At 41.3% G+C, this 13,982-nt stretch overlaps 1 protein-coding gene across 5 annotated transcripts in view; it reads right to left on the reverse strand.

The window, feature by feature from the left end:
• The window catches only part of COL16A1 (collagen type XVI alpha 1 chain), a 215,668-nt gene that overhangs the window by 43,517 nt on the left and 158,169 nt on the right, over window positions 1–13,982 (reverse strand). For 4 of the 5 annotated variants that reach the window (XM_067460593.1, XM_060785720.2, XM_067460594.1 and 1 more), the window contains 4 exons: window positions 8,893–8,928; window positions 3,275–3,349; window positions 2,967–3,011; window positions 2,037–2,081 (listed from right to left, as the gene is read on the reverse strand). In XM_067460593.1, coding sequence (XP_067316694.1) covers window positions 2,037–2,081; window positions 2,967–3,011; window positions 3,275–3,349; window positions 8,893–8,928 — 201 coding nt within the window. The remainder of the gene's footprint in view (window positions 1–2,036; window positions 2,082–2,966; window positions 3,012–3,274; window positions 3,350–8,892; window positions 8,929–13,982) is intronic. The other variant, XM_067460591.1, reaches the window with a different exon arrangement.

Raw genomic sequence — 13,982 nt, forward strand, 5'->3', positions numbered from 1 at the left:
TATAAACTTCTTTTGGTTAGTCTCAAAGGTGCTACAAGAGCTCGTTGCATTCTTTCTGAAAGATGAGTATGGAGGGGTGCCTATTTTCCTGACTAATCACAGACTCTGGTGATAGCATCAGAGTGGTTGGTGCATCTTCTAGTTGTGGGGCTGCCAATCCTGAGTTGGTTTTATGACTACGCCTCCCACAGCTGCTCTGGGTTGTAAGAGAACTCTCCCAGTGATGAATCTCTGTTGGAAATAGAGTTCAGCACCTGAACAGCTCCCATAGAAGCAGGAACAGTTGGAAGAGGACAACATCAAGAGTGGATTCACTGTTCCCCCAGCAGATGCCTCTGGACAAGATCTATTATTTGAAATATCCTCCCATGCTCAAGAGAAGCTCAATAGTTACAATTCAGAATTACGTCTCCGAAGGTACATTCTAATAGTGAAATATCCTCACAATTTCAATTGCAACGTATTTCCCCATCATTACTTATAACGCACACATATTGCTTCCAGTGGGCATGATTGTCAGAAGGCATGAAGGAGGACACCCGCACAGATCCCTAGCACTTTTATTAAGTCAGTGGAGATGACAGCAGGTGCTATTCAGTTTCCAAGAGGCAACGTGTCACTCAAGCATACTTCAAGTTGCTGTGCTATATCTTAGAAACACTACATGGAACAGGAGAGCAGACCCTTCCCCACCTATCACATGATTCACAAGAGTGGGGAGATCCTCTTGGGGTCTCTGCAATGTAGGTTAGTTGGAGTTACATGGTGGTGGGCAATGAGAACTTTGTTTGGACACCAACACAATGCTACACTGCAGAGCAATTAATCACACGGACAGTGAGTGTTACAGTGTCATTAGTGGGATGAGGTGCTGCAAGGAGGGGGATGAAATTAAGGCATTAATGATGGTGGTGGTAGGTCAGGTGTGGGTGGAATGGTCCTTTCAGGAACCAGAGAAACACAGTTCACATACATGTCACAGAAGGATCACTGATTTAGGGAGGATTAATTCATTTCCTAGCATACATTCAGCAAGGGTTTGGAATGTCATCTTCTTGAAATATTCAGTTCAAGATGAATTTCATGTTCAATTCTCATTGGACAAAGTGTGCCCTGGCAGAAAAGTGCCTGTTAGAATGCATTATGTGTGTCAACTCTATGAGCAGATATGTCAACTGACAAAACCTCTCAGAGTTTCTCAACATTGGGTAGCTAAATGGTATTAAATATTAGATTTTCCTTCATAGTTATCAAGACTTTGATCTAATTCATGGTCTAACTCAGTTGGGAATGTTGTACTTTCTAGTTGTTGACAGCTGTGGCTGGCATACCGTGGGTTAGTCCAAACCAGAGTAGGTCCATTTAATCAATTGTTGAATTGTGAGTCAACATGAAGCTACATCCAATTGTTTCACTGGCTATATGATAGTAAAAATGGATAGTCATGGCAATCATAGCCAATATTGAGGAATGGTGAAGTCAAACAAGACTGAGATGTACTCAGAATCTTCTGTCTTAAATGCAACCATCAATCCCAACTACAGTAGAGACAATGGAGAACCTGACCAGTCAACTTCCAAGAATTTACTCTGATTGGGATTAACCCAGAGTTTAAGTCCATATTTATATAGGTCTCTTTGATTTGGTTCTAACAATTGGGTTGAGGCTCATACTGATATGGGTCCAGGGCAGAAGGATGCCAAACAACTGCCTTGATCAAGTATGTTGAAATTGAAATCAAGACATAATCCCAGATTATAGAAACTCCATGTTTTATGATAGCTCAGGAGCTTTCCATTTTAACTGATCCACATCTGCAGAATAATGGTCTTTTGGGTGGATCTGGAACATCTCTCCCATATCAGTGTAAAAGCTAGTGGTGGGAGCATTAGACCAGATGGCCAAGAGCACATTGGAGCAGGGACAGGTTGGCTGTGCTATTAGATAATTAGCCTGAGGAAAAAAGGGGTGGCAAAGGCAAAGAAGCGGCAGAGACAAAGGACTGCGCAGAGCACACGCCGTATTGGGAGGCTTACAGGTAATCCAGGTGCACCAGGTGTTCCAGGAAAACCTGGGGGGCCCTACAGGAAGAAACAGTGAAGTCATACCTTGGCAATCACATTGGCTAGATTATGGAAGGTGGGCAAAGGAGAGGGAGGGAGGAATGGGGACAGAAGGTTTGTCTTGAAAAGAAAATCATGGTTTCTGCATTACCTTCCATGGTAAGAACAGCTGGACTCATCTTTTCTAAGAAAGCATTGGTGCTTCCCCCTCAAAGCAAGGCTACCTAGGAAACTCAGATTTGACTAGACACATAATTATTCACCAAGATCCATGAAGGAAGGAACAAGTAATTTTTAAGAATGTATTTTTCCATAGTGACAAAATCCTTAAAACCTATGTCGTATTTGCAATTCAGGGGTGATTCTGCACAGAATTTGCAGAAGCTTGTTTTGGACAGAAAAAAGCATTTTGTATACAGGAAATACCCTTTTTTGGTTTTTGCATTGAAAAAGGTGAAAAAATGCAAATCAACTATTTTACACAGAATAAATTCTGAACCGTGAAGCTTCTCCTCAGCCCATGATCCTTTTCATTGGGATTCCTCAATACTCAGAAAACATATTTTTGGACCATTTTCCGAATAGTTTTGAATACTTTTTCTATCCCTAGATTTAACTATTCCTTCTCTTTCTTTGATGGGACCCAGGTTCTTTCAGGGATGGAATGGTGAAAGCTTGCCCTGTACAGTTGTCTGCAACCTGGTTAGAAAAGGCCCGCTCTATGCACTACAGAATAGACCACAGAACAGACCCCGAAGGAGAAGTATGCTTTTGGAGCATACCTCCCACCTGTCCTGTCTTAGGTTGTGGTGATAAAGTATGCTCAAAGGTATTGGAAGGAATAACAGGTCAAAGGAGAAGAGAAAGGCAGGTGGGGAGCCCAGGCAGAAGGGATCTACTCACAGCCGGTCCAGGGGGTCCTGGAGAACCTCTTGAACCTGGTGGTCCCTGTGGGAAAGGAGAAGTTGAGATGCCAAAAATTATTTCAAGAATATGTGAGAGCTTTCTTAGGGTCTAGGGTGTGTTTATGGGCAGTTAGTCCCCACTTAAGTGGTTCTTGAAGCCCCAACCCAGACCCCCAAATAAGCAAAAGCCTCTATATCCCAAAGCCTCCAACCCATCCCACAGACCTCCACCCCCCCCATGTCATAATTCCTTCCCAAAATGTCATAATTCCCCCACATATTGTCCACTTTTAGACAGAGCCTTACCTGCTCTCCTCTGTCACCAGGTAAACCAGGAAGACCAGGACTTCCAGCACACTCTTCGTCGGTGTCTCTGTCACCCTAAAAGGAAATATAAGATGTGCCAAGAGACTATCTTAACTGAGGCCCGAATCACATGTGTCTAAACCCCCCTATAGAACGTATTGGGTATTTTATTCCAAATGCACAATGTCCACATTGACTCAATGATTGTTAAAGCAGATTCACACATGTAGATGCACCTTGTGCTTGGCATACATTATTCATTGTATATCAACGGGCATTGCTCATGGACACATTGAGTTGTGCATTCACTGATCATTTGCCAGTCAACACAATTGAACATCTCCTTGGCATAGTTTAAAAGCTTGCAAGCATTGTGCAAATCCAAGGCTGTATAGCAAGGTATACACAACAGCATTGCAAACTATAGGATACACAAACATCATGCAGCATTACAAGTATAGGTCAAATAACTACAATGTAAAGTACCGGATGCACAGAAACAATGCATGATGTGAAACTTGCAATGACAAAATATAGGTGAATACATTGTCTGTGTAAGTCCGCTTCCACTGCTATCAGCAAAATACTATATGGCCCCCATATCCATGGTTTCATCTACCCTCATGTGACAAAAGATGACTGCCTTGGCATTTACCAACTCCTCCTGCATGACTCTATGGTAGAAGTCATACTGGAATACCTTATGATGGCTAGAGAGGTATGCTCCTTAGGCATTTATTTGGTTCTCTAGTATTGAAGTTGACAGTAAAATCTCACTGGAGAGCCATGAAATGCTCACAGAGGTTTCCTCACTAGGCATTGCTTTGGTCTTCCAGTGAAATTCAACCAGACATCACCCATTCAATAGGGTTTACTATTCACTATCCTTTTTGTCATCAGGGTTAGGTCCAAATGTGCACTCCTTCATAGATATTGCAGGTGGGGATGGGGGGTAAAACTGTATGTGTATTGAACAGCAGAGACTTTTTGGCCCAGCATGATACACTCAGGTCTACGTCCCTAAATAAATTCTGGCCTTGATGTGTGACTCTGTGGGCTGAGGTTTAGCCTAGGCAACCCCAATTCTGGATCCTAGCCAAAATACTTAAAGATCTTTCCAGCTTCAACACACAGAACAATTCCAGTTGGAGAAGGCAGCCTTCCCTTTTCTGCTGTTTTGGTTTAAGTGGCAAGTCCGATTCCGACCCTTCTTTCTACACCCTTTGAATGAGTCAAAGGGAAACAATATAATCGAAGACATACATCTTGAGAAAATAACTTATCACTCTCCTTCAGTTATCTGCTTCCAACATGCTTGAATTTATATAGAACATAAGGACATGTCTTTGAACTCCTTTCAAGTCAACAACAAGCAGACAGGAACTTTAGCAGACCGAGTCGTGATAGCCATACGATAAAAATCGCAGATGATCCCCCGAAATAAGATTCCATCATTTGAGCAGAAGGCAGGCTCAGGTTATTGGATGGATCTCCATTTGGAACTAGACTGGGACGTCATGCCAGAACCTATAACAGATTAGATCAGTCATCTGGAACGAGTCTGGGAGTTTTTACGTCTTCCAGACTCCATTATGAATTGAATCAGTGCATTTGTCACAGCTGTTTTGGACGCTTTGTTTATCCCCACTGTTGACGGCAGACAAAATATTTCTATACTTAGACTCATTCCCAACAGCTGAGCTACATGGCAAAGGAGGAGATCTGCAATTGGGCTTCCAACGTATTATTATAATGGCAAACACCACTGCAAGGGGCCTTGGATTCAAACTGGATTGCCGAGTTAATGGAAATTGAGTTAATCCTTCTCCCCAACACTGTCTTCCCAGTTAAAATTCCTCCGCAGATATAGAAAAAGGCAGCTCTTCACAATACTGTTATATTTGGTATTTTAAATAAAATACTCAAAAGATAACCCATCTCTTGCTACTTTGTACATTCCCAGATTCCTTTTGTGCTTCTATAATTAACTATAAAATAAAGAAATAGCATACCCTTAATTCTCGGCACAGCCTTTTGCTATAATAGAAGGGGTGTCTTTGATTCTTCTTGCTAAATGGATTAACCTATCAACCTCATTGTGTTTCGCACATGGAACAGAGAGCGTAGCAAGGAAGAGAACATAACATATTTTTCTGGACTTATCCCTCCCCTGGCAATTCACCCTTACTTCTCCCAACCAAATCTAATCTGTTAGACTTCGGCACGGCATTACAATGTACAGAAACTACCTTCTGAGTTGAATGAAAGATTTAAAAGTTTCAGAACTTGGGAATGCTAGTTAACTGGAATGAAGCTTCCAGAATCCTTCAGCAAGCAGACTGGCCAGTGAATTATAGGAATTGTAGTTCACAAAGTACTTAGTGGAAATTCTTAGTAGATTTTAATTGTATTGTTTTAATGTTCTTAACGATTTATTAGGCTTGGGCGGTTTCGTTCGTTAATTTCGTAATTTGTTATTAATTCGTATTTAAATTAGCTTACGATCCAATATTGAGCCATGCAGGAATTGTGTGAAGAGTAACTAAGATTCGAAACAATTTTTTCAATTTATTTCGTAATTATTTCGTAATTATTTTGAAATTATTTCATAATTATTTCGTAATTATTTTGTAATTATTTTCGCATGTCTGGTGCAAGTTTTATAGTTGTTGTTTGTTTTATCACACCAACAGTCAACCACAGAGGGAGAGGGAAGCTTCAGAAGTTCCTCCTGTCCCATTTGGAGGTTTTTTTAGCATATTGCGCAATCTCGTCCGCCATTAACGAATTGATTCTTAATTTTATGAAATTTCGTAAATTTCAAAAATTTTAAAGGAAAATTTCGGAATTATTTAAAAAAACAAAACGCAAGGGCCCCCTAAAAACAAAACGAGTTTAGAACCAAATTTTTCCGTGGTTACCCAAGCCTACTATTTATAATTATTGACTGTTTGTTTTTATTATTTATTATTGAGGCATCAAATTGCTGCCGATTGGAAGCCACCCTGAGTCCCCCCTGGGGGTTGAGAAGGGCAGGGCACAAATATTCAAAATAAATAAACAAACAAATAAATAAATAATACTTGGGAAAGCAGACATATCAACTGTGTTCTAAGAAATGCTCGGGCTTGGAGGTGGCATTCATGCCCAATGATGTATCTTCACTGTAGAATGAATGCAGTTTGACACCACTTTAATTGCCATGGCTCAATGCTCTGAAATCTTATGAGTTATAGTTTGGTGAGGCACCAACACTTTTGGACAGAGAATGCTAAAGTCCTTCTATAACAATAATGCCCATGATTCCATTGTCTTGAGCCAAGACAGTCAAAGTGGTGCCAAAATGCAGTCATTCTACAGTGTGGACCTCATGTTTGGTTTGAATTTGATTGCTCAAGGTATTGAGCCCTAGCATATTACACCTATCCACTGGCTGCCAATTAGTCTCTGGGCAAAGTACAAAGTGTTGGTTTTGATCTTTAAAGCCCTACATAGTTTGAGTCCAGGTTATCTACAAGATCAACTTTTCCCATTCAATCCGTCCCGGACGCTGAGGTCCCCTGGGAGGCAACTACTCCATCCTGTCAGGACTCGACTGGCAACCACAATCCTGAGGACTTTTTCATCAGCCGCCCCATGACTGTGGAATGACCTGCCAGAAGAACTCCAACAGCTACATTTACTGTCAGAATTTAAAAACCATGTAAAGACCTATCTCTTCCGGCAAGCCTACCCAGCCAGTCTTTGAGCATCAATTTTAAATGTGTGTCCTTTGTTTAATCTCTGTTCTGTGTATTTTAACATGTATTTTATAGAAATACATTTTAATATGTGTGTTTATAGTATTTTAAAATGTTTATGTGCTTTAATTATTCTGTAACCTGTCTCGAGCCACAAGGAAAGGCAGGTAAGAATTTTTTTTATGTCAGGAGCGATTTGAGAAACTGCAAGTTACTTCTGGTGTGAGAGAATTGTCTGCCTGCAAAGATGTTGCCCAGGGGACGCAGGGATGTTTGATGTTTTCCCATCCTTGTGGGAGACTTTTCTCATGTCCCCGCATGGGGAGCTGGAGCTAATAGAGGGAGCTCAACCCACTCTCCCCGGATTCGAACTGCTGCTCTGTCGGTCAGCAGTCCTGCTGGCACAACGGTTTAACCCATTGCACCACTGGGGGTTCCAGAAATATTATTATTATCATCATCACCATTATCATCATTATTAGTTCAGTGCTTTGGCAAGCTGTTTGAATAGCTCCTTAAAACCAATTGTGAACTTGCCACTCCACTAATATGCAAGTCATTAGCCGCCATAAACATATTATAACCCGGTCTTCTCAATCTCCGAAGAGGGACTCAGGCCGGGTAACAACAGGAAATTCATACACAGATAAGCTACAACATAATAACATCATAATACGTTAATACATTAAAATACATTAAAATACAGATTAAATAATTACATAAAGCCAAGTCGTCAAGGTAAATCACAAATTCATCACCATCCGCCAGTGTGGTCAGCAGTTATTGACTCAATCATTATTCTGAGAATGTTATGTTCCAGAGCCAAGATTTTACCAGCTTTCTGAAAGTCAGGTGTGAAGGGGCAGATCTAATCTCCATTGGGAGAGAGTTCCAGAGCTGAGGGGCCACCACCGAGAAGGCCCTGTCCCTCGTCTCCACCAGACGCGATTGCGAAGGTAGTGGGACCGAGAGCAGAGCCCCTCCAGAAGATCTTAACAACCTTGATGGTTCATAGGGGGAAATCCGTTCAGACAGGTAAACTGGGCCGGAGTTGTTTAGGGATTTATAGGTCAGCACCAGCACTTTGAATTGTGCTCGGAAGCTAATCGGCAGCCAGTGGAGCTGACGCAACAGAGGAGTTGTATGCTCCCTGTACCCTGCTCCTGTTAGTAATCTGGCTGCCGCTCGTTGGACTAGTTGTAGCTTCCGGGCAACCCCATGTAGAGAGCGTTGCAGTAGTCTATACGGGATGTTACCAGAGTGTGGACAACCGTGGCCAAGTCAGACTTCCCAAGGTACGGGCGCAGCTGGCACACAAGTTTTAATTGTGCAAAAGCTCCCCTGACCACCGCCGAGACCTGGGGTTCCAGGCTCAGTGATGAGTCCAGGATCACTCCCAAGCTGCGAACCTGCGCCTTCAGGGGGAGCGTAACCCCATCAAGCACAGGCTGTAACCCTAATAAACTCATTATTATTGTTGATGGGCGTAGTGTCTAGGTGAAAAGGGATCAAACGGACAGCTGGGCTGCAACACTATCTAAGACTCTGAAATGGGAGACTGAAGAACATGAGCTAAAGAGAAAAGCAGCTTGGAATAAGTTGAAACAGAGGATTTAAAATAAACACCCTGAAGACCCATCCAGGTGGATTGGTGTTTTGTTCTGCTATTTGGAGAAGGAGAAAGGGAACATGTCGGAGGTGGACCCCTTTTCCTTTGCCAACCTATGATGGTGACCTGACCCGTATGTCCTGTGCTTTTAATGCATATTCTTCCGTGGCAGTGAAGCACAACTTGTTTATGTACTACAGGCCTTTCTTTTGCTTTTATCCTCCCCGCATATCCTTCTGCATGGCTGCGCGGCCAAGAGCGCTACTCACCCGAGCCTCTTCTGCTCTGGGGAATTGGGCAAAGCACTGAAAGACAAAGAGGAAGACATGGAAAGTTCAGCCCATGGTGCAATTCGCCAGCCAAGCTCAGCATTTCCCAAAATGTGGGATAAATCAAAGGCTGACGTAACTGAAGAAGCAACCATCCCCTCGAGACATTCCAATGGATAAGAGGATGCAAATCATGCCTCAAAGATTGTAGAATTCAAAGAAATCCTAGACATCATTATTGGATCACTTATGAAGGCCATGCATTCTAGTATAACATCTGGGGGTACATCTACACTGCAGAATGAATGCAGTTTGACCCCACTTTATTGCTCTGGCTCAAGACTATAAGATTGTGGAATTTTTCATGTTATTTAACCTTCTCTGTCCAAAAGTGGAAAACCCAAACTACAACTTCCAGGATACTGTGTCCAATTTTGGGAACCATAATTTAAGAGAAATATTAATAAGCTGGAATGTTTCCAGAGGAGGATGTCTAAAATGATCAAGGGTCTGGAGAACAAGCCCTTTGAGGAGCGGATTAAAGAGCTAGTCATGTTTAGCCCGCAGAAGAGAAGGCTGAGAGGAGACATGATGAGGGCCATGTATAAATATGTGAGGGGAAGTCATAGAGAGGAGGGAGCAGGCTTGTTTTCTGCTGCCCTGGAGACTAGGACGCAATGGAACAATAGCTTCAAACTAAAGGAAAGGAGATTCTACCTGAACATGAGGAAGAACTTCTTCCTGACTATGAGAGCTGTTCAGCAGTTGAACTCTCTGCCACAGACAGGGGTGGAGGCTCCTTCTTTGGAAGCTTTTAAACAGAGGCTGAGTGGCCATCTGTCGGGAATGCTTTGAATGTGATTTTCCTATTTCTTGGCAGGGGGTTGGACTGGATGGCTCACAAGATCTCTTCCAACTCTATTCTTAAAGTTATGTCAAACTGCATTAATTCTACTGTGTAGATGCCCCCTTGCTTGCAATTCTTCTCCTCAAAGGAAGCAATTAATACTTTTCACTATTTTCTTCCAGTTGCAAGAACGTCTTCAAAAACCATCGTTTTTGGAGCCTGTTCAGAATTCAAGACTTATTCCATGCAAAAGGTTGTTTTGTCAGTAAAACAACATTTCCTTCACAGAAACTGATACAGTAGACTCTCAGTTAACCGGCACCATTGGGGATTGATAGGTGCTGGGTAAATGTAATTTCTGGTTACTTGATATTTATTTATTTGAAGCGTTTATATTCTGCCCTTCTCACCCCGCAGGGGACTCAGGGCGGATTACAGTGTACACATATATGGCAAACATTCAATGCCAATTTTTGACATACAAACATATACAGACATACACAGAGGCTATTTAACTTTTTCTGGCTGTCAGGGGAGCTGCTGCTTTCATCGTCCATCTGCGACGCTGATGAAGCACTTCCGCATTCCTGCATGCTTCCCCGCTGGAATGCTTTTCTGGAGTCTTTATGGCCTCATAAATCAGTTAATTTAGCCTCCCCACACTTTAAGGTGGTACCTTATTTTCCTACTTGACAGATGCAACTGTCTTTCGGGTTGCAAAGGTCGACAACAGGCTACACACAATTGGTTGGAAACCCACTCCAACCCGGGCTGGCTTCGAACTCATGACCTTTTTGGTCAGAGTGATCTGAATGCAGCTGACACTCAGCCAGCTGCGCCACAATCCCGGTACTAATACTATTCCCGATACTAGACTATATAATAACTTGACTTGATATTCAGATTGAAATAAGTCATTAAAAGCAAATGAAGATAAATAAAGACAAACATAATCTAATATAGTTTTACTGCATAATACTGTTTTGCTTTATTCTACTGTTTTACTGTATTATAAAAACAGCTTTGTGAATGCAGTATGCAAAATCAGTCAAATAACAGCTAAAATTGATATTATTTTAATTCTTATTTAAAGTATTTTTTCTTTGATCTTTTTTGCTGGTTACTTGAGAGTTCTAGTTGTTTGAGTTCTGGTTAACTGAGAGTCTACAGTACTTTTCTGCAGAAATGTTTTCTCCTGCACATAAAAGGGTATTTTTGACTCCAAACGACTTTGTGTGAATTTTGCATGAAATAAGTCCTGAATCACAAATATTCTTGAACATTTGGGATTCTCTCCAATGGGATTTCTCAACACTTACAAAACATGGATTGTTAAGGTTTTTTTATCACTATTTTGTGATTGTTTCTTGAATATTATTTCCATGCAAAGGGGAGAAATCAGGACAGACATTCATTGTGGACAAAAATCTAACATAGATACAATTGTACATGCAGAAAATAGCATTTGTGTGCAGAATGTTTTGTCCAGAAATATTATGTTTCCTGCATGGAAAACATGGCTTTTTGCAGAGAAAATTATAGAATCATAGAATCATAGAATCAAAGAGTTGGAAGAGACCTCATGGGCCATCCAGTCCAACCCCCTGCCAAGAAGCAGGGATATTGCATTCAAATCACCCCTGACAGATGGCCATCCAGCCTCTGTTTAAAAGCTTCCAAAGAAGGAGCCTCCACCACACTCTGGGGCAGAGAGTTCCACTGCTGAACGGCTCTCACAGTCAGGAAGTTCTTCCTCATGTTCAGAGGGAATCTCCTCTCTTGTAGTTTGAAGCCATTGTTCTGCATCCTAGTCTCCAGGGAAGCAGCAAACAAGCTTGCTCCCTCCTCCCTGTGGCTTCCTCTCACATATTTATGTGCAAAAATTACTCATATAATTTTTTTTCTTTTGCAGAAGAAATTACAAACTATGATTTCTGGAGGAAAAATTATGCAATTGACTCCTCTTTGCCCATTTTTTTAACATTTGGAGATTACCTACAGCAGTGTTTCTCAACCTGGGGGTTGGGACCCCTGGGGTGGGTCGCTAGGGGTGTGCCAGTTGGGTCACCAAAGACCATCAGAAAACACAGTATTTTCTGTTGGTGATGGGGGTTCTATGTGGGAAGTTTGGCCCAATTATATAGTTGGTGGGATTCCCAATTATATAGTTGGTGGGATTCAAAATTGACTGGAGGTGAACTATAAATCCCAGCAAATACAATTTCCAAATGTCAAGGTCTATTTTCCCCCAAACTCCACCAATGTTCACATTTGGGCATACTGAGTATTTGTGCCAAGTTAGGTCTAGATCCATCATTGTTTGAGTTCACAGTGCTCTCTGGATGTAGGTGAATTACAACTCAAAAACTCAAGGTCAATGCCCACCAAACCCATCCAGTATTTTCTGTTGGTCATGGGAGTTCTATGTGCCAAATTTGGTTCAATTCCATCGTTGGTGGAGTTGAAAATTATTATTATTATTATTATTATTATTATTATTATTATTTAGAGTTTTTATAACCCAGTCTTCTCGACCTCCGGAGAGGGACTCAGGCCAGCTAACAACAGAGGATTCAATACAGTAAGATAAAAGCAATATACATCATCAATATAAAATACATTAAAATACAGTTCATACAAATTACAAAAAAGTCAGTTTGTCAGAGTGAAATCACAAATTCATCACCATCTGCAAGTGGGTCAACAGTTATTGACTCAATCATCATTCTGCAAATGCAGTATCCCAAAGCCATGATTTTACCAGCTTTCTAAAAGTTAGGAGGGAAGAGGCAGATCTAATCTCCATCGGGAGGGAGTTTCAGAGCCGAGGGGCCACCACCGAGAAGGCCCTGTCCCTCGTTCCCACCAAACACAATTGCGAAGGAGGTGGGACCAAGAGCAGGGCCCCTCCAGAAGATCTTAACAACCTTGATGGTTCATAGGGGAGAATCCATTCGGACAGGTAAATTGGGCCGAAACTGTTTAGGGATTTATAGGTCAGCGCTTTGAATTGTGCTCAGAAGCTGATTGGCAGCCAGTGGAGCTAACGCAACAGAGGAGTAGTATGCTCCCTGTACCCCACTCCTGTTAGCAGTCTGGCTGCCGCTCGTTGGATTAGTTCTAGCTTCCGGGCAGTCTTCATAGGCAACCCCACATAGATAGCGTTGCAGTAGTCTATACGGGATGTAACCAGAGCGTGTATCACCGTGGCCAAGTCAGACTTTGATTATAGGTGAACTATAAATCCCAATAACTACAAAATCCAAATGACAAAATCAACCACAACCCCAACCCCACCAATATTCAAATTTGGGTGTATCGGGTATTTGTGCCAAACTTGATACAGTGAATGAAAATACATCCTGCATATCAGGTATTTATATTATGATTCATAACAGTAGCAAAATTACAGTTATGAAGTAGTAACATAAATAATATTATGGTTTGGGTCACCACAACATGAGGAACTGTATCAAGTGGTCGCGGCATGATGAAGGTTGAGAAACACTGACCTACAGGGAACATCGGAACTTTCTAAAATAAATTCTAACTAATTTGCAAAAATATTAATATTCTTGGTAGATAATGGGAAAGAGAGAGTCTCCCCAGATTAGATCATTTGAATATAAGGTTGGGATAGTGATCAGTATTACAAATTTAATAGCTTATTTGCAGATGATATGATAGCTGCCTTTTCTGATAACATTTAAATGATTTATGTTCGGCTGCCTGAGCAGTACATTTTGTATGCATCGCTTTATGTTGATTCTTCTGTTCTGTATTTAATGTATTTTAATAAGAAAATGATTTTGGATGACTGTGAAAGAAGAAACAGACGTGGAACCATCTGTTAGGTATAATTTCATAATGACAGATATTTATTAGTGGGTTTAACAAGCAGAACTATTTAAATGTAATAGAAAAAAACAAATTCAGCTTCTGCTTGCCAATGATAGATCATTATGATCTTATAATGATTTGCGGTGGAGAAAAAAAAGAATAGGATATTACTAAAATGCGAAAGGAATTGTATTTTATAAAAGCCTGGAATGGCTAGGAATGAGTTGTACGCCTTTGTAATTGTTTTATGACAAAATACGTAATATGTTCCTTATGAAAAAAACGAATTGCCGGTAAGTGGCGACATTTGCTGAGTTTTTCGCATTTATAGGAAACCCAAATCATCCCGAAGTCCAAAAGTGTCCACTTTTGTGGCTGAGATAGTGGCACCTTTGGTTCAAGG

The sequence above is a fragment of the Anolis sagrei genome, chromosome X (genome assembly GCF_037176765.1).
Source record: "Anolis sagrei isolate rAnoSag1 chromosome X, rAnoSag1.mat, whole genome shotgun sequence".
Classification (NCBI taxonomy): domain Eukaryota; kingdom Metazoa; phylum Chordata; class Lepidosauria; order Squamata; family Dactyloidae; genus Anolis; species Anolis sagrei.